The following is a 20,419-nucleotide window of genomic DNA, read 5'->3' as shown; positions in this document are numbered from 1 at the left end:
CAGGGTCACAAAATGATTCATACCTTAGTCCTAAACTATTCTGGCATATTTTGCGCAGATAACTTTAGCATTCTTGGGCATGCTTCAGGGGCATTTGCCACTAATAGTGACAGTAAGCTGAAAAGATACCATACACAGAGTACGCTCAGCTATTTATAAAAATATTAGTGGGAAAGTAGTAAGTTCAATTTTATTTGTTGTTAGTATGTTCTTTTGAATATTATTGAGTCCTTTTTACATTAATAATATTTTCTCAGTTTGTTTTTGTTAGTGATTGACTGCATTGTATTTATAGGTTATTAGATTTGTATTGAGAAATATGCATGAGTTCTGCAGCGGAAATATTGCACGACTTCAGGAGCGCAGTATTTCGCAAAAGAAAGAGTGCATATTTCCTGATGCAAATCTAATAATCTTTTTATTACATAAACATCTACACATAAAATTTTTATATAAATGATTAAAATTTGTTATAAAGCCAGTGTAAAATTGAAAATATCATCGTTTAAGAACCTTTAAACGCGTTGGCATGTATGAAACTGACGTCACAAATGATGTCACACAACCGATATGAAATTTGAACGTCAATATGGAAAAATATTGACGTTTCGGGTTACATTGAAAGTTAACGGAGTTTTTAAATGAGTATGTAATAAATCCTGAAATTAAGTGTCTTGATATAATCACATTAACTGTATGTCGTAAGTACTAACAAAGACTGCCAGAATATAGAGGTCACTACCATCTTTCTCTACAAATGTGGCTGCAGATTTCATACCTATATGCCATTTGAAGAAGCAGAATTTTTATTTCATGCTGTAAGTTAAGAAATACGAGATAGCGAGATATAATCCATATATAATTCACTGCATATCGCTCTCTGTAAGTGATACCATTTTTGCTGATCTACTTTGTGTATTAATTTCTAATTTTTTGCATAAAACCGGATGAAAATTCTAATCACCCTTACAGAAGCAAGCCTCTGTGGCGTACATGCTGCGTATTTGCTGTGTATATGCCGCGAACATAGTAGTATGCAAGAGGAGTACATTTTACATACACCGCATGCCGCGTACATGCCGCGTACTATCTCGACGAGTACACAGTATGTACGCAGGAGGTCACTAGTACATTTCAAGTACGCAGCACAGACTCTGAAAATTTAAGGAGTACACTGCATGTACGCAGGAGGGACTTGTACAAGAAAATAGTACACTGCATGTACACCGCAGATACTTCGAAATTTATAACACTTATATTTAGTTGAATTAAAGTTGTTTCCCCTTGATGCAGTTACGCCATTTTCTTCAGATGTTTACCAAATTACATGCTACAAAAACTGATTTATTTCATTGAAAAGTGGATGAAGAAAAGCATACTAATTTATTTGATAACATCAATCTACATTATTTTGGTAAGGGTAATTACTTATTGATGCATGTCACTTATCTTTTTTCTGTTTTTTTCTGTCCAAATGATCAGCATTTGTATAAGAAAGTTGGTGGGGTAAGGAATTTACATTATCACAGCAGTTTCGCCACAAGAGTACACAGCATGTATGCAGCAGGAGTACACAGCATGTACGCCGCAGGACTCGGGCCAGGAGTACACAGAATGTACGCCACAGGAGTACACAGCATGTACGCCACAGGAGTACACAGCATGTATGCCGCAGGGGTAGTACACCGCAGGCTCATTTGCATGTGAAAAGTGTATGTGCCGCGTACATGCTGCGTACTATTTCCCGCATACTAAATTCCTCCAGCGTACATCCTATGTACTATGTAGTCCACAGCATGTACGCAGCAAGTAGTACGCGGCAGAGCTCATTTGCATGTCAAAAGTGTACTACAAACGTACTATCGGTGTATGTGCGGTGTATATCCTGCGTACTATTTAAAGCCCTTGATTTCAGTACACATCATGTACGCATCATATACGCTGTATGTACACAGCAAGTGTACGCAGCAGGCCTTTTTCTTCTGTAAGGGCACTCTTAATTCTTCATAGAATACTTCTCAATTCAAATAAAGTAACTTGATGAGAATTTTGTAACATTATGTTGCAAATAATAAAACGAAGTGGAACATTGTCTTGTGTGTCTTTGTAAGATCACCAGACGTCTAACGTCAGATTTGTTCACATGCTTCCTGCACTGAGATTAAAATTTGTTGCAAAATACAAATTTCAGTGTTAATGGACATAAAATATAAAGAAAATTTGCTCTCATTTTTTTTTTTTTCTTTTTTTTTTTGTGAATATATGATAAGATTTATTCCATATTCACTCAAAACAAACAAATCTTTTTTTGAATTTCCTCTATTTATTGCTAGAAATGAAACATTTAATACTAGTATCACTTGAGCCGTGCCATGGGAAAACCAACATAGTGGGTTTGCGACCAGCATGGATCCAGACCAGCCTGCGCATCCGCGCAGTCTGGTCAGGATCCATGCTGTTCGCTAACAGTTTCACTAATTCCAATAGGCTTTGAAAACGAACAGCATGGATCCTGACCAGACTGCGCGGATGCGCAGGCTGGTCTGGATCCATGCTGGTCGCAAACCCACTATGTTGGTTTTCTCATGGCACGGCTCACTTTGTCTTTTATCAAATTTAGGTGACATTTCGCATTTCTTGGAAATATTTGTGGGTACCATTAATAGTTCTTAATCCATTTTGCGGTTTGAAGAATGATTCTCTTGTAAAACTTATAATATAGTGTTGATGGTCTTATGGTAAGTTTCCAATAAACTAAAGTTCATTGTGCCTCTGGAATGAACTTTTTAAATGAAAAATAAAAGTACAGAATATGTCTGCCAGACAAGTCAGTAAGTGATTCTGTGAAATTAGACACATCAGCTTGACAGCTTTTTTTTATTAAAGCTGCTCACTCGCAGAAAGGTTTATGGATTCACCATGCTATATGGTTATGTAGGAAAAAGTAAAGCGTTGCAAACGGTTTATTATTTTTCAATATAGCCATATAGTGCTGCGAATCCATAAACTTGTTTTCATTAGCAATTTTCTCAAAACGCTACGTAGATTTTCGCTTATTTTGTTGATTATACCTTTTCATTTTATATTCTTGTTACAAAAATGTTGCTTTTGGGAAATTTAATTTTTTCGACCAAACTGAGGGCGAGCAGCTTTAAAGAGATAATCACATGTGTTTTATTAGCTTCAGTAAAACACATAATTATGTGTTAGTAAGATATTTTTATACTTTTGACAGGGAAGTTATACCACACACAATAAATATGATATGCAAGACACAGATGAGTGAAATATTGCAAAAAAACTGAGTTAGAGCCAAGTTCAACTCACCAGCCAGTATGATTAGATATAATTAATAAGATTTATGGTTAAATGTGACCAAAGGAACATGTTTATGAATAGATAGAGGATATTTGTTTGTTTTGAGTGAATATGGAATATATCTCACTGAAAAGAGTGAAAATGTGACCATTTTCTCACTTCGAGGTGAGATATATTCAATATTCACGAAAAAACAAACAAATTTTCTTTTTAGCTCACCTGTCACAAAGTGACAAGGTGAGCTTTTGTGATCGCGCGGCGTCCGTCGTCCGTCGTCCGTCCGTCCGTCCGTCTGTGCGTGCGTGCGTGCGTCTGTGCGTCCGTAAACTTTTGCTTGTGACCACTCTAGAGGTCACATTTTTCATGGGATCTTTATGAAAGTTGGTCAGAATGTTCACCTTGATGATATCTAGGTCAAGTTCGAAACTGGGTCACGTGCCGTCAAAAACTAGGTCAGTAGGTCTAAAAATAGAAAAACCTTGTGACCTCTCTAGAGGCCATATATTTCACAAGAGCTTCATGAAAATTGATCAGAACGTTCACCTTGATGATATCTAGGTCAAGTTCGAAACTGGGTAACGTGCCTTCAAAAACTAGGTCAGTAGGTCAAATAATAGAAAAACCTTGTGACCTCTCTAGAGGCCATATTTTTCATGGGATCTTTATGAAAGTTGGTCTGAATGTTCATCTTGATGATATCTAGGTCAAGTTCGAAACTGGGTCACTGCGGTCAAAAACTAGGTCAGTAGGTCTAAAATAGAAAAACCTTGTGACCTCTCTAGAGGCCATATATTTCAAGAGATCTTCATGAAAATGGGTCAGAATGTTCACTTGATGATATCTAGGTCAGGTTTGAAAGTGGGTCACGTGCCTTCAAAACTAGGTCAGTAGGTCTAAAAATAGAAAAACCTTGTGACCTTTCTAGAGGCCATATTTTCAAGATCTTCATGAAAATTAATCAGAACGTTCACCTTGATGATATCTAGGTCAAGTTCGAAACTGGGTCACGTGCCATCAAAAACTAGGTCAGTAGGTCAAATAATAGAAAAACTTTGTGACCTCTCTAAAGGCCATATTTTTCATGGGATCTGTATGAAAGTTGGTCTGAATGTTCACTTGATGATATCTAGATCAAGTTCGAAACTGGGTCACGTTCCGTCAAAAGCTAGGTCAGTAGGTCTAAAAATAGAAAAACCTTGTGACCTCTCTAGAGGCCATATATTTCACGAAATCTTCATGAAAATTAATCAGAAGTTCACCTTGATGATATCTAGATCAAGTTCGAAATGGGTCACGTGCCATCAAAAGCTAGGTCAGTAGGTCAAATAATAGAAAAACCTTGTGACCTCTTTAGAGGCCATATTTTTCATGGGATCTGTATGAAAGTTGGTCTGAATGTTCATCTTGATGATATCTAGGTCAAGTTCGAAATGGGTCACGTGCCGTCAAAACTAGGTCAGTAGGTCAAAAATAGAAAAACCTTGTGACCTCTCTAAAGGCCATATTTTCAATGGATCTTCATGAAATTGGTTGAATGTTCACTTGATGATATCTAGGTCAAGTTCGAAAAGGGGTCATGTGCGGTCAAAAACTAGGTCAGTAGGTCTAAAAATAGAAAAACCTTGTGACCTCTCTAGAGGCCATACTTGTGAATGGATCTCCATAAAAATTGGTCAGAATGTTTATCTTGATGATATTTAGGTCAAGTTCGAAAGTGGGTCACGTGCCATCAAAAAGTAGGTCAGTAGGTCAAATAATGAAAAAACGTTGTGACCTCTCTAGAGGCCATATTTTTCATGGGATCTGTATGAAAGTTGGTCTGAATGTTTATCTTGATGATATCTAGGTCAAGTTTGAAACTGGGTCAACTGTGATCAAAAACTAGGTCAGTAGGTCTTGAAATAGAAAAACCTTGTGACCTCTCTAGAGGCCATACCCTTGAATGGATCTTCATGAAAATTGGTCAGAATGTTCACCTTGATGATATCTAGGTCAAGTTCGAAACTGGGTCACGTGCCTTAAAAAACTAGGTCAATAGGTCAAATAATAGAAAAACCTTGTGACCTCTCTAGAGACCATATTTTTCAATGGATCTTCATGAAAATTGGTTAGAATTTTTATCTTGATAATATCTAGGTCAAGTTCAAAACTGGGTCACATGAGCTCAAAAACTAGGTCACTATGTCAAATAATAGAAAAAACGACGTCATACTCAAAACTGGATCATGTGGGAAGAGGTGAGCGATTCAGCACCATCATGGTCCTCTTGTTCCTGTTATTGTCTATTTTTTTAGCTCACCAGTCACAAAGTGACAAGGTGAGCTTTTGTGATCACGCGGCGTCCGTCATCCATCCAGCCGTTCGTGCTTCCGTGCGTGCGTAAACTTTTGCTTGTGACCACTCTAGAGGTCACATTTTTCATGGGATCTTTATGAAAATTGGTCAGAATGTTCATCTTGATGATATCTAGGTCAGGTTTGAAACTGGATCACGTGCAATCCAAAACTAGGTCAGTAGGTCTAAAAATAGAAAAACCTTGTGACCTCCCTAGAGGCCATATTTTTCAACGGATCTTCATCAAGATTGGTCAGAACGTTCACCTTGATGATAACTAGATCAAGTTTGAAACTGGGTCACGTGCACTCAAAAACTAGGTCAGTAGGTCTAAAAATAGAAAAACCATGTGACCTCTGTAGAGGCCATACTTTTCATGAGATCTTCATGAAAATTGGTCAGAATATTCACTCTGATGACATCTAGGTCGTGTTCGAAACTGGGTCATGTGCGGTCCAAAACTAGGTCAGTAGGTCTAAAAATAGAAAAACCTTGTGACCTCCCTAGAGGTCATATTTTTCATTGGATCTTCATGAAAGTTGGTGAGAATGTTCACCTTGATGATATCTAGGTCACGTTTGAAACTGGGTATCGTGCTATCCAAAAGTAGGTCAGTAGGTCTAAAAATAGAAAATCCTTGTGACCTCCCCAGAGGCCATATTTTTCAGTGGATCTTCATGAAAATTGGAGAGAATGTTCATCTTGATGATATCTAGATCAAGTGCGAAACTGAGACACGTGCGGTCAAAAACTAGGTTAGTAGGTCTACAAATAGAGAAATTTTGTGACCTCTCTAGAGACCATATTTTGCATGGGATCAGTATGAAAGTTGGTCTGAATGTTCATCTTGATGATATCTAGGTCAAGAGCGAAACTGGGTCACGTATAGTCAAAAACTAGGTCAGTAGGTCTAAAAATAGAAAAACCTTGTGACCTCTCTAGAGGCCATACTTGAGATATCTAGGTCAAATTCAAAACTTGGTCACGTGCCTTCAAAAACTAGGTCATAAGGTCAGTTAATAGAAAAACCTTGTGACCTCTCTAGAGACCATATTTTTCAATGGATCTTCATGAAAATTGGTCAGAATTTTTATCTTGATGATATCTAGGTCATGTTCAAAACTTGGTCACAAGAGCTCAAAAACTAGGTCACTATGTCAAATAATAGGAAAAATGACGTCATACTCAGTTCAAAACTGGGTCATGTGGGGACAGGTGAGCGATTCAGGACCATCATGGTCCTCTTGTTACTTTATGCTCAGTTACGTTGAGATGTGCATTTTGCAACAATTTTTAATCTCAGCGCGGGAAACAGACGCGCGTAAACAGACATGACGTCTGTGACGTGTTGTGACGTTAGAAAGGTGCACACAATTTTATTTTATTTTTTGCTGCTTAACGCTATGAAATTCTCATTAAGTAAAATAATCGAGAAATATACTATAAAGAACAAAATACAACTACAATTTTCATCCTGTTTTAAGCAAATAATTTAAAATTCAAACACTATGTATGAGGGGACGGAGCTATATCTCTCACAGCGTGAAAATATAGATTTCTTATTTTTACAGTGTGAGTGATGAGATATAAAAATATTTAACTGATAGAATACAGTATTTCATTAGTTAACATAAAATAAATTTGTTTAATTATAGATTATGTGGTTGAGTGTGATCGCGGCAATACATCTCGAGACTACCTGCTACAGTGTATCAGCAGCTCCTCTGGTATACAGGATGCCGTACTTTGGTCATCGGCATGTAATCGAGCAATGAGGGAGCTGTATCCAAACAGTCAGGCACAGAGAAAGGGAAAATACAAAAAATATCCTTTTTTCTACCAACACAGTTTATAGTATACAGTAAAAATACAGCATCTAGTTCGTGCATATATCAAAATTTCAGTTATCTTAAAATTACAAATGTAGTCAAAGGTCTGTATCTATGTACAGGGTGTATTTTGGCTCATATTCAGCATACAGCAATTCTGGTATTGAAGGAACTTTGAAGTCCTGTCAGTCAAATTCTTGATATAGATACTTCTTAATTTGTCAAAATATAATTATGTCCTCTTGTCAAAGTGGGAGCATTGTTACTTAACGTTTCAAATTCATACTACTGGTAAGTCTTGTCATACATTTCTTGGTCCAACTTTATATTGTTAGACATTGTGCATGTTTACGAAACTGAGCAAAATGCTTCAGGTTGTCTAAAGATAGAATGCTCAGTTTCTTACACTTTCAGATTCTGAGTTTCAACTGTATATTGTGAAATAATTTTTATGGATGTAAAACTTGTGGTTTCACCCAAAACAGCTGTTTCATTGGGCTATGAGTTTGTGGATTCCACTTATCACGATAAAAGAATGGGATCTTTTGATAATTTGTTGGGATTTTATTTCGTGGATTGACACAACCACAAAATCCAAGAAAGTAGTCCCCCACAAATATTAATGACTTCAGAGTATCTAACCCTTAGCCTGCTGCCGGCAAGTGATTCTGCCTTTGCGACCTGTGCAGACCAAGATCAGCCTGCACAGCTGTGCAGTCTGATCATGGTCTGTACTGTTTGCCATTTTGTCAGTATTTTTTTTGGTAAGCACCCCTTTTAACAGTTAACGGTACTGTCCAAATTGAAAGATGGACAAGTTCATTATAGAAATTAAGCAGGGTGAGGGATAAACCATATCGTTTAATCATTCTAAACAGTATAATACAATTCAAGTATTGAATATAATGTTAAATGTTTTGAAACAAAAAGCAGAAAGATTGTGGTACTATTTCTACATGCATGTCATCAGAAATGTACAAGTTGATGACATAGTTCTTAGTTGAAACTAATGCTGTTGTCAGATAGACTTGATTGCCAAAACTGTTACCAGTATATTTTGTAAGTATATGACTTGTTTTGCTTAAATGCAGATAAAGATTCATGTAGTTCAAACTGCCATTTGTTGAAAATTCCTTAACCATTTCCTACAACTTACTACTTTGGGATTTCCATGTTGGATGCATACCAAATACAAGAGGAGCTCCCTGGAACAGAAGGGGAATCCCCACTTTACCAGCCTCATAGGGACATCAATATTGACATGGAAAAAATTGTAGAACATCTTCCTTGTAAGTTTCAATATTATTATTGTTCATTTTTCAAAAGGTTGAGGGTGAGCTGTAAGTACACGTGGATTGTCCAGCATTCTTTGTCGCCATTTTAGATAAAACATTTTCTCCTCTAAAACCATTTGAGCTGCGTCATGAGATAACCAACATAGTAGGTTTGCAACCAGCATGGATCCAGACCAGCCTGCGCATCCACGCAGTCTGGTCAGGATCCATGCTGTTCGCTTTCAAAGCCTATTGGAACTAGAGAAACTGTTAGTGAACAGTATGGATCCTGACCAGACTGCACGGATGCGCAGGCTGGTCTGGATCCATGCTGGTTGCAAATGTAGGTTTTCTCATGGCATGGCTCATTGGTTAGAATAACACCAAACCTGATTTGTAGCACCCTGGCATAGACATCTCTCAAAGTCTCTTTAAATGATTTTACTAAACTGCATTAAATAGGGGCCAAAATAGTTAAAAATAGAAAACCTTTCAACAGCTTCTCATAACCTGCTTAATTGATGTTCACCAAACTTGGCCAAAAGTATCCTTTGATGGACCTTTATCAGATTTGTTCATATGGTTGCGCTTGACTGCATTTAGGGGTCTCCGGAGCTAGAAAAAGAAAAACATCTTTGAATGACATCATCCCATGAAGCTACAGATACAAATGGATCAATCGATCACCACCAGGCTTTGTCAGAAGTGTCCTTTCATGCACTTATTTCAAGTTTGTTCAAAATTAATAATTTAGCTTGACTGCACTTTGTTGACATAAACTAAGATAGAAACATTTCTTAAAGGTCTGCTTCTAATGAACCATTTGATGGATCTTCATGACACTTGGTCTATAGCATCCTCTGGTGGATGTTTCTCATGTTTGTTCATATGTTTCTGATGGACTGACATTTTTCTTGCCATGGTCATACCTATAAAATTTCCAGATGAAGATGGCTTTTTGTGATACATTGCTTCTATAATAATATATTACGGGTCAAAAGATCAAGGTCAGGTCAGGTCAGCAACTTATGGACATCATGGTCCTCTTGTCCTTTCAGAACAATTTTATTTTCTGTGAGGCTCAAAGATGCTACTTTGAATGAGCAAATACAAAACAGAACTGTATATACTGTTTACCTAAATTACTTCAGAGCTAAGTTTTCTGAGAAAAAGGCAGAGTTTTGAAGAGTGTTGTCGCCTGTTTGCTCTAAACTAGACATTTTGCTGTGAGAAAGTTTGAAACTTGTGCTATATATGAAAAAAGCAGGTAGTCTTTGTTGTTGGATTGTAATCACTGTTTAGTAGTTTACATTATGCTATGAAATATGTGCATTTAAACTGTGAATCTAGGTTGTTGTATTGCTCTTATCACCACAAAATAGTTTTATTTATAATTATGGAAGTGTTAAAGTTTTGAAATAATGTAGTGTATAAGAACCAAACACAAAGTAAATTTATAGTTTACTAATATTCCAATGTTTTGGTTACATGCTTTCTTCAGGGAATTATAAAAATAAACAACGGCTATAACTTCATAGTATGTTGTGTTAAAATTGTTTTCTTATTTTTTAAGTATTTAAACAGCATCAGTACAGTTCTGAGAAATAGGCCACTACTTTGCAGCAATTTGATTTTGTGGATGTTAAATATCATGGTTTTGCCTGAAATAGCTATTCCTTAGGTATCTAAACTTTTGAAGATAAAAAAGGTTGGACTTTGTTTGTTAATTAGGAGTTAATTATGCAGATTGATGCCAAAATGAAATCAATGAAATTTATTTTTTTGACGAATGTTACTGATTTTACAGTATAGAGAGTCATGCACATTCTCATATAGAAATAATGGCATTGTTTGACAAGTATCTTTTACCAGACGGATATATGTGCCATAGGGGACAATTTGCAGTCTTCTATTGTATTTGTTGCTGTATGTCTGTGATAAACTGCTTCTGACTAAAGTATAACAATGCAGATTGGAATACATTGGCCCAGTGATAAGATGCTGGGTTTTTGTGTTGGTGCCCTAGCTCCTTTGTGCAGGTGCTTTGCATTTGGCATGAAAAAAAATAATGAGCCGCACCATGAGAAAACCAACATATTGCATTTGCAACCAGCATGGATCCAGACTGTTCGCTTTCAAACCCTATTGCAATTAAAGAAACTGTTAGCGAACAGCATGGATCCTGACCAGACTGCTCGGATGCGCAGGCTGGTCTGGATCCCTGCTGGTAACAAATGCATTATGTTGGTTTTCTCATGGTGTGGCACAAGTATGCTTTTTTGAACTGGAGCATTTTCTATATCTTGTATATCTCGGACAAGAAATGTTCAAAAAAATCTAGAGGAATTCCCATATGGATAACCTGAAGCCACTATAAGTAAACATTGATGCATGATTATAGGCTCGGCATATAGGCTAAGTTCCTTTATCAAATATTTGTCTGTCATTTATTTACCAGACTTTTATAAAACAAATTCAAGGTAAGTTTATAAAAGTAAATATATTTATTGTTGAATTGCAGCCATTTTAAAATGGACAGGAAATATGGATTCTGGTGTTCACCGGCAAGACTTGCTTTTACTGCTCTGTGATGTCATACAGGACTCGGACGTGAGCAACTGGGGAGCGCAGTGCAATCGTGCCATACGTCTTGTATTCCCAAACATTGATATGAAGAGGAAAGGCAAATATAAAACATATCCTTTCAAAAATGAATGTGTCATATGGTAGCATAATGTTACATACCTTGTAAATGATGCTGTCACCATTTGAAAAGCAAAGCATACACATAGATATTTATAAATATGAAAAAAAAAGCTGATGTTTTTTAAAAAATTTTCACTCTGTCTGCAAATATCGGACAGAATAAACATTTCTTATATGAGTATTATTATGTAAGTATAACTCACAATTTTAACATGACATCAGAAATATTAACTGACCAATAAGACAGTTGCAAATTCAGGTATCTGCCAAGTTCCATTTAGGTTAACCCTTATCATGCTGGACTCAACTGATTCTGCCTTTGCGACCAGTGTATATCGTGATCAGCCAGTACATCTGTGCAGTCTGATCAAGATCTGCATTGGTTGCCATTCAGTCAGCATCTTTTAGGTAAGCACCCCTTTTAACAGTTAATGGTGCCATCCAAACTGAAAGATGGACAAGTTCATTCCCTTAAACTTATACTGTGTCCAATAGAAACAAACAATAACAACTTTATCATTTATTATTTGGTAAGTAGCACTTGGGTGATCAGTGTGTGTACTGAAACATAACACTGTACTCATCACAACTTATACATAGTCTTATATAATTATAGACAAACTGCACATACCACAATAATTGTAATAGCATTTTCATAATTTTTCATAAAGTCTTAATATGCGTTACAATTAATCCAGTTTAGAAAATGCTTAAAAGTACCAGATATACAGAATACATCTTCATAGAAAAACATTTGTCTAAATTTTATAATTTGAACTCTGTTAAAACTCACTGTTAAAACTCAGCATCATAAACATACATATTGCTGCCAATTTTTTAAAGTTTTTTAAAATATTGATGAAGTCCTGTTGATCGCCCAAAGCTGAATGACAATTGAATACCTTACATTCAACACAGAAACTTCGTGCACAAGGACCGCCTACTGGACACATTATTCGGCCAATGGAAAATAATTTTCTTCCAATTCACATTCGTTCAACCGTAGAAAATTATATTTATAGAAATTTAGCAGGGTAGGGGTTAAAACATTTTTAAAAAGAAAAATGGCACCTTTCAGTATACATCACAGTAATCCAGCTTTTTACTCAAACATATTCTAGAGGATGCTACAGACTGCAAAACTGCCAAGTTTAATTTAGACATTATACTGATTGTTTGAAATTTAATGTTTTGAGATTTTAAACAGGAAGTCTGGGATAAATGTCTGTGATCTATGTAACTATAACCCAAGTGAAATTAGTACCATTACCCAATCTTTGGGACATGTTAAAAGCATGAATATTGTCATTTTTGTCAGGAACATTAAATTTGTAATTACTGTAGGAAATTTATTAACCCTTACCCTACTAAAATTCTATAATGAACTTGCCCACCTTTCAATTATGGACAGTACCATTAACTGTTAACGGGTACTTACCAAAAAGACACTGACTGAATGGCGAACAGTGCAGATTATGATCAGACTGCACGGATGTGGCAAATTTAACATGATATACTAGTACAGAGGGCAAGAACTTCAACTCCAGTATTTTCAATAATTATCAGTTATCTTTCCTGTTTGTCACACTTCAGTCTGATCAATACCTAAAAAGTACTAAAGAAACTTTATTGAAACTTGATAGATAAAATAATTGTTAATTAGTGGTCGTTCAGAGCAATATCTTCAGTAAATATTAGTTTATCTCCCCTTTCACTATGGAACACCAGAGCTCCAGATAAGCTTTTGATGCAGTTGGTATTTACCCATCATTTTTTGTCTGAACTGGGTGTTGGAAATCTGAATTGGGTAAAAATGAAATTATTACCAAGGCTTTTTAAAACCAATTGGGTATTTCACCAATATCGCAGAAACCTTTTTTTTTCTTGCACAAACAATTTATTAATTTTTTTCTTTTGGCTAAATTGCACTGGATGAAACATGCTTACTGTTAAGTATATATGTATATCATTTTCCAGGTTTGATTATTTTTATGCATGTACATGCATGTAAGCAAGTTAAACATATATATTTTAATTAATAGTTTTAATTATGTCTCCCCCAGGAGACATATTGTTTTTGCCGTGTCCGTCCGTCCGTCCGTACGTCACACTTCATTTCCGAGCAATAACTGGAGAACCATTTGACCTAGAACCTTCAAACTTCATAGGGTTGTAGGGCTGCTGGAGTAGACGACCCCTATTGTTTTTGGGGTCACTCCGTCAAAGATCAAGGTCACAGGGGCCTGAACATTGAAAACCATTTCCGATCAATAACTAGAGAACCACTTGACCCAGAATGTTGAAACTTCATAGGATGATTGGTCATGAAGAGTAGATGACCCCTATTGATTTTGGGGTCACTCCGTCAAAGGTCAAGGTCACAGGGGCCTGAACATTGAAAACCATTTCCGATCAGTAACTAGAGAACCACTTGACCCAGAATGTTGAAACTTCATAGGATGATTGATCATGAAGAGTAGATGACCCCTATTGATTTTGGGGTCACTCTGTCAAAGGTCAAGGTCACAGGGGCCTGAACATTGAAAACCATTTCCAATCAATAACTAGAGAACCACCTGACCCAGAATGTTGAAACTTCATAGGATGATTGGTCATAAAGAGTAGATGACCCTTATTGATTATGGGATCACTCCGTCAATGGTCAAGGTCACAGGGGCCTGAACATTGAAAACCATTTCTGATCAATAACTAGAGAACCACTTGACCCAGAATGTTGAAACTTCATAGGATGATTGTACATGCAAAGTAGATGACCCCTATCAATTTTGGGGTCACTCCATTAAAGGTCAAGGTCACAGGGGCCTGAACATTGAAAACCATTTCCGGTCAGTAACTTGAGAACCACTTGACCCAGAATGTTGAAACTTAATAGGATGATTGGTCATGCAGAGTAGATGACCCCTAACCATTTTGGGTCACTCTGTGAAAGGTCAAGGTCACAGGGGCCCGGACATTGAAAACCATTTCCGGTCAGTAACTTGAGAACCACTTGACCCAGAATGATGAAACTTTGTAGGATGATTGGTCATGCAGAGTAGATGAACCCTAACGATTTTAAGGTCACTCTGTTAAAAGTCAAGGCCACAGGGGCCTGAACATGGAAAACCATTTCCAATCAATAACTTGAGAACCTCTCGACCCAGAATGTTGAAACTTCATAGAATGATTGTTCATGCAGAGTAAATGACCCTTATTGTTTTTGGGGTCACTCCGTTAAAGGTCAAGGTCACAGGGGCCTGAACATTGATAACCAGTTCTGATCAATAACTTGAGAACCACTTGACCCATAATGTTGAAACTTCATAGGATGATTGAACATGCAGAGTAGATGACCCCTATTGATTTTGGGGTCAGTCTATTAAAGGTCAAGGTCACAGTGGCCTGTTCATGTAAAATCATTTTTTGGAAATAACTTGAGAACCACTTGACCTACAATGTTGAAACTTAATAGCATGATTGGACATGCAGAGTAGGTGACCCCTATTTATTTTGAGGTCACTTGATCAAAGGTCAAGGTCACGGGAGCCTGAACAGTGACTTGAGAACCACTAGGCCACGAGTGTTGAAATTTAGCGGGATGACTCGACATGCCAAGTAGATGATCCCTATTGCAGCCAACCATAAGTGTCTCTTTGACTTTCGCTCCTGACCCCTATTGACTTCTTGCCTATAGGACTTTGCATTGGGGGAGACATGCGCTTTTTTACAAAAGCATTTTCTAGTTATATGTAACTTTAACGAAGGATATTTTTTTTCTCCAGTTGTTTAATTGTTTAATTTCGTTCCATTGCATTTTTGCACTTTAAATGCAGTCGGAGATCAACTCATACACAATATCCCGAACGATGTTTTCACTGCAATATGTGCTCTCCTGTAAGAAGTCGGCCAGTATTATCACAAACAGATAAAGTCTTTGTTGAACAACAAAATATCCTTCTATTTTGTTTGTTTGTGTGGCAACAATGTTTTTCTGCGACCTCTTTTAGTACTTGAAGTGGTCATTTTATCAGCATAATGTTTTGTTTACAACACTGATTAGATTGAATGGTCCTGTGCTTTTTCCGATAAATAGCTACCTGTTCTGTCGTAATGTATAACCAGTCTGTTGTCTAGCATTAAAGTCTTGTACCCATTCTCTAATACGGAGAATGCGATATGCAAGCGATTTTTGGGTATTAGGATTTTTAATTGCGTTTCAGTACGCACACTGTATGAATTCAGTTGGGTTTTCTGCAACTTTAATTGCGTAAATACACAGATACGCAGCTTATCTGGAGCTCTGGAACACAATATTTGATGACATGGCTGTCTCTCCTCTTTAATTTCATTGATGCATATTGTATTTTTATTGTAACAATGTAAAGAACAAGTTAAAACTTATTACATATTCCCATTATGTTTATAACTTTGAAGCTGAAAAATACCAATTTCAGTTATTCTGACTGTAATTTTCCCATAATTATTCTTTTGATACAGAAGGACCTCTATAGTACAAAAAATCGAGGGCTGAGCGCGAAACTATTGTATCTTGTTCTTTATTTATATACAGTTACAATAGTTTCGCGCTCAGCCCACAAAATGTAATACTGTGCTATTTTTGTTTCGTAAATTTGACATGCATACTTTATATGATTTTTATTCCCATGCATTGTTATACCAGACAGTCTGCAGTCATTTTACTGATGCATTTGTCAATATTGGCTGCATACCTCTTACAGGGTTTATGGCTAATGCACTACTGGTTTATGTGAGATATTACAGAATATTAGGGGTGAATGCAAAAAAGGTTTAAGTGCAAATAAATAAAGAAACACTTAGACTTCTTTTGCATTCACTAGAAGTATAGAAATCATGTAGAATGATATTATGCATATTTCTGCACCATACCATATTTCAGCTTCTTTAGAGCACTAAGCAGTATAAATCATCATGTCTTTTAATTGAGAAAGGGTGATAGTGAATAATTTGATTCAAAGTTGTTTTTTTTTTTTTGGATGAAAAAAACAAATCCACTTTAAAAAATAAAAATTAAATTTTTAAAAGAAAAAATTCTGTTTAAAAAATAAAAAATAAACACAAAACTAAAATTGAATACGATATCTAATTTTAGGATTATAATTTAACATGTTACTTGTATTTTTTGATGTTACATTTAATTTTTAAGATACTTTTAATATTTTGTTACTTGAAGTTTTATATAGTACATATATAAATTTCTGATATAATCATTGATGTCATTTATATATATATAAAAAAAGCAAAAAAAAAAAAAAAACAAAAAAAACAAAAACAATTGAAACACTAATTTAAGAATATAATATATTCTTAAATTAGTGCTTCAGTTGTTTTTAATATATTCTTAAATTAGTGCTTCAATTGTTTGTTTTTTTATATATTATATTTACCTATATCTGGCTTATCAGTGTTCAAAGTATCCAATTAATTTCACATCAAAGTTTGTTGACCAACCAAAATTATTGATACAATATAAAAGTTACTTGATTTGAATAAAGAAAACACAGTTCCCAATAATTAATCAGTTTTACTGCCAGCAATACACTATGTGATTTGCTTTCTATGCTTATTTAAGCTGTTTTAATTTAAAAATGTGTGTAAGATTTATGATTCAATTTGAAAATAACTAAATTTAAAAAGCTATGTCAGATTTATGATTCAATTTGAAAATAATTCAATTTGAAAAGCTATGTAATATTTATGATTCAATTTAAAAAGTTATGTAAGATTTATAACTACATCATAATTATAATGTTGTAGATGTGATTAAATTTTAACAGATTCTGTTCGATTTAAATGAACAAATGTTACAACAGGTCTTGTACGAAAGAACAAACAAATAAAGAAAAACTGTTCCAAGAATTGTTCTGTAAGAATTATGCAAACTCACATTTCCTTTGATTGGATAAAAAGCTTCTTGTAGCTACAACATTAAGCTGTCATAATTTGTGAATAGGAAAAGTCAGCCAGATTTTCCTTTTGCAAGTAGAAGACATCAGAATCTCTACATGTTAGTGCAAAATTTTCAACATAAATTTTCAATGGATTTTCAAGTATTTTTTCATGAATTGCGTTCTTCTGAAAATGTAGAATAATGCCTTATAGCTGTTATATGTGCATAAATGATGGTAGGAATATATTACATCCATTGTATTAGGTGTTAAACAGTCAGTGCTACTGTTTTCCTTTAATATTACTTTTGACAAATGGTTGGTTTTGATGTACAAAATCATACATGAAAATAAGCAGGAATGTAAGAATTGATTCAATGCAGGGGATTTTTCTGTAGAAGCCCATTGTGAAAATTTACCCGAGGACCAATATTTTCAGATCTGTCAGTCTAACAAAAAAAAACTTTGTTCTTTGAAAACAGTAATTGTCCATCACAAAACAAATTTGTTTTTCATTATCAGTGGAAAAACATTAGAAAAGCTGAAAAGAGTCTCAGAATTTCATGTTCATAACAATTTTCAGGTAATACCCTAACATGGCATACAAAGGTCAGGTTAACTATCAGAACTGTTCACATAAGAAATACAGTGTCTCATTAATATTCATGGAGGAGTCTTATTTTGTGGATTTTGAGGTTGCATATCCTTGTACAATTTAATGATTTGTACCTTTGATTAAAATGGGTCTGCCACCTTTTTTGTTATGAACATAAAATATATTATTTTCTTGTTAAATCCAATGTTTGATAATTGTTTTCTCATGCATTTGTCATAGGATATGATTTACATAATAGAATAATATGCACCGTTTTGATTATCTCCCTTTGTGACATTGACTTCATAATTTCATGTGTAATATTGAAAGTAGCATTTTACTAACTATTCAGTTATGTGTAGTCTCTATTTGGACAGCAGCTAGACTAGCTCCTAGACTATGATATATCTTTTTTTACATTTTTATGATTAAATGTAGTGAACTGGGCCAGTCTATATTCTATGTCCAATATCATTCTCTAAAATAGACTGGCTTTTGTCTCTATGAAATTAAATTCACCAAAAAAGGAAAAATGTAGAAATATATTATTATCAGTCTAGTGGCTAGTCTAGACAGCAGTGTCAGACCTGTGTCAGATTGATGGAAATCATTCATCCTCCACCTCTGGCATTCATGTGGAGAAGTTGGCAGTTTCTTAACAGCTTTGTACTGGTATAGAATCCAGGAACACTGGTTGGGTTCACTTCCCACTGTCCCTTACAGAAGAAAAAGGCCTGCTGCGTACTCTTGCTGTGTATATACAGCGTATATGATGCCTACATGATGTGTACTGAAATCAAGGGCTTTAAATAGTACGCAGGATATACACCGCACATACACCGATAGTACGTTTGTAGTACACTTTTGACATGCAAATGAGCTCTGCCGCGTACTACTTGCTGCGTACATGCTGTGGACTACATAGTACACAGGATGTATGCTGGAGGAATTTAGTATGCGGGAAATAGTACGCAGCATGTACGCGGCACATACACTTTTCACATGCAAATGAGCCTGCGGTGTACTACCCCTGCGGCGTACATGCTGTGTACTCCTGCGGCGTACATGCTGTGTACTCCTAGCCCGAGTCCTGCGGCGTACATGCTGTGTACTCCTGCTGCGTACATGCTGTGTACTCTTGTGGCGAAACTGCTGTGATAATGTAAATTCCTTATCCCACCAACTTTTGTATGCAAATGCTGATCATTTGGACAGAAAAAAACAGAAAAAAGATAAGTGACATGCATCAATAAGTATTTACCCTTACCAAAATAATGTAGATTGATGTTATCAAATAAATTAGTATGCTTTTCTTCATCCACTTTTCAATGAAATAAATCAATTTTTGTAGCATGTAATTTGGTAAACATTTGAAGAAAATGGCGTAACTGCATCAAGGGGAAACAACTTTAATGCAACTAAATATAAGTGTTATGATTTATTATAGATGATGTGTGCGTAGTATGTATTTATTTTGATTAAAATCCATCTGAGAACAATCTAGGACTGGAATTATATAAGCATTTATACACTTTTACGTCCGTAAAAAGTAGCGCACCAAAAATTTTTGGATTGATTTTTTCCAATGGGGCGAGCGCAATTAGCCAAAAACGTTCTGAAAATATACGAGCGGCAAATCCGATGAACAACTTTTTAATCTGGTGAGGCCTTAATGAGTTAACATAATGAGCATTTAAGCCTTTATAAAACATGATAGAATGGTGTTTTGCTTGAGTATTCAAATAACAGTGAGAGCTATTAATTCTTCTCATTCGGGCGCTGTTGAGGCATTATATTGGTAATTATTTCATGTATTACAAAATGTAATGCAACGAAGTTCAAATAAGGCTTTTCAATTATCCAAGTTAGAAAGCTCCAGGATTAATTCAAAATGAAAAAGAATATATTTTTACACTGCATGCAAGGTGCAGCTCAGAAATCACTAAGATGTAAGCTTCACAAATGAACATTGCAAATAGTAAATGGCAAATTTTCATTGTTCAGAATACCGGTAATCTGAACTATTCTATGCTATTAAGATAAAAGTTACTCGGAAATCAAGTTCTTGCTTCCAAAAAAAAAAAAAAAAAAAAAAAATGTACAAATCCTTCCTGCATGAAGTGTACTTCAGACTTTTACCTAAAAAAATTCAAAGTATAAACACCAAAAGAAAATGATCAAGTCCCTCCCGCGTATATGAAGTTTACTTCAGACTTTAACTTATAAAAAAAAAAAAAACTGAGTATAAATGCCAAAAGAAATTGTACAATTCTTTCCCGCATATATGAAGTGTACTCAGGGGTGTAAAATTCCACTCACCCGCTCGCATTGGCGAGTTAAAGTCTGAGTAGGACGAGTGGACCTCGCTGTATACTCGACCGATCGGGCGAGTGGTTTTTTTACGTCCTTACTTTACCAAAATTCAGAAATTACAAC

General features: G+C 35.5%; 1 protein-coding gene across 1 annotated transcript in view; it reads left to right on the top strand.

Moving 5' to 3' along the window:
- The window catches only part of LOC123551920 (uncharacterized), a 101,006-nt gene that overhangs the window by 9,513 nt on the left and 71,074 nt on the right, over positions 1–20,419 (top strand). The window contains exons 4-6 of the mRNA XM_053525073.1: positions 7,308–7,477; positions 8,632–8,770; positions 11,277–11,451. Coding sequence (XP_053381048.1) covers positions 7,308–7,477; positions 8,632–8,770; positions 11,277–11,451 — 484 coding nt within the window. The remainder of the gene's footprint in view (positions 1–7,307; positions 7,478–8,631; positions 8,771–11,276; positions 11,452–20,419) is intronic.

The sequence above is a fragment of the Mercenaria mercenaria genome, chromosome 15 (genome assembly GCF_021730395.1).
Source record: "Mercenaria mercenaria strain notata chromosome 15, MADL_Memer_1, whole genome shotgun sequence".
Lineage (NCBI taxonomy): Eukaryota > Metazoa > Mollusca > Bivalvia > Venerida > Veneridae > Mercenaria > Mercenaria mercenaria.
The sequence above is the reverse complement of the archived record's forward strand: the minus strand, read 5'-3'. Positions and strand labels throughout refer to the sequence as shown.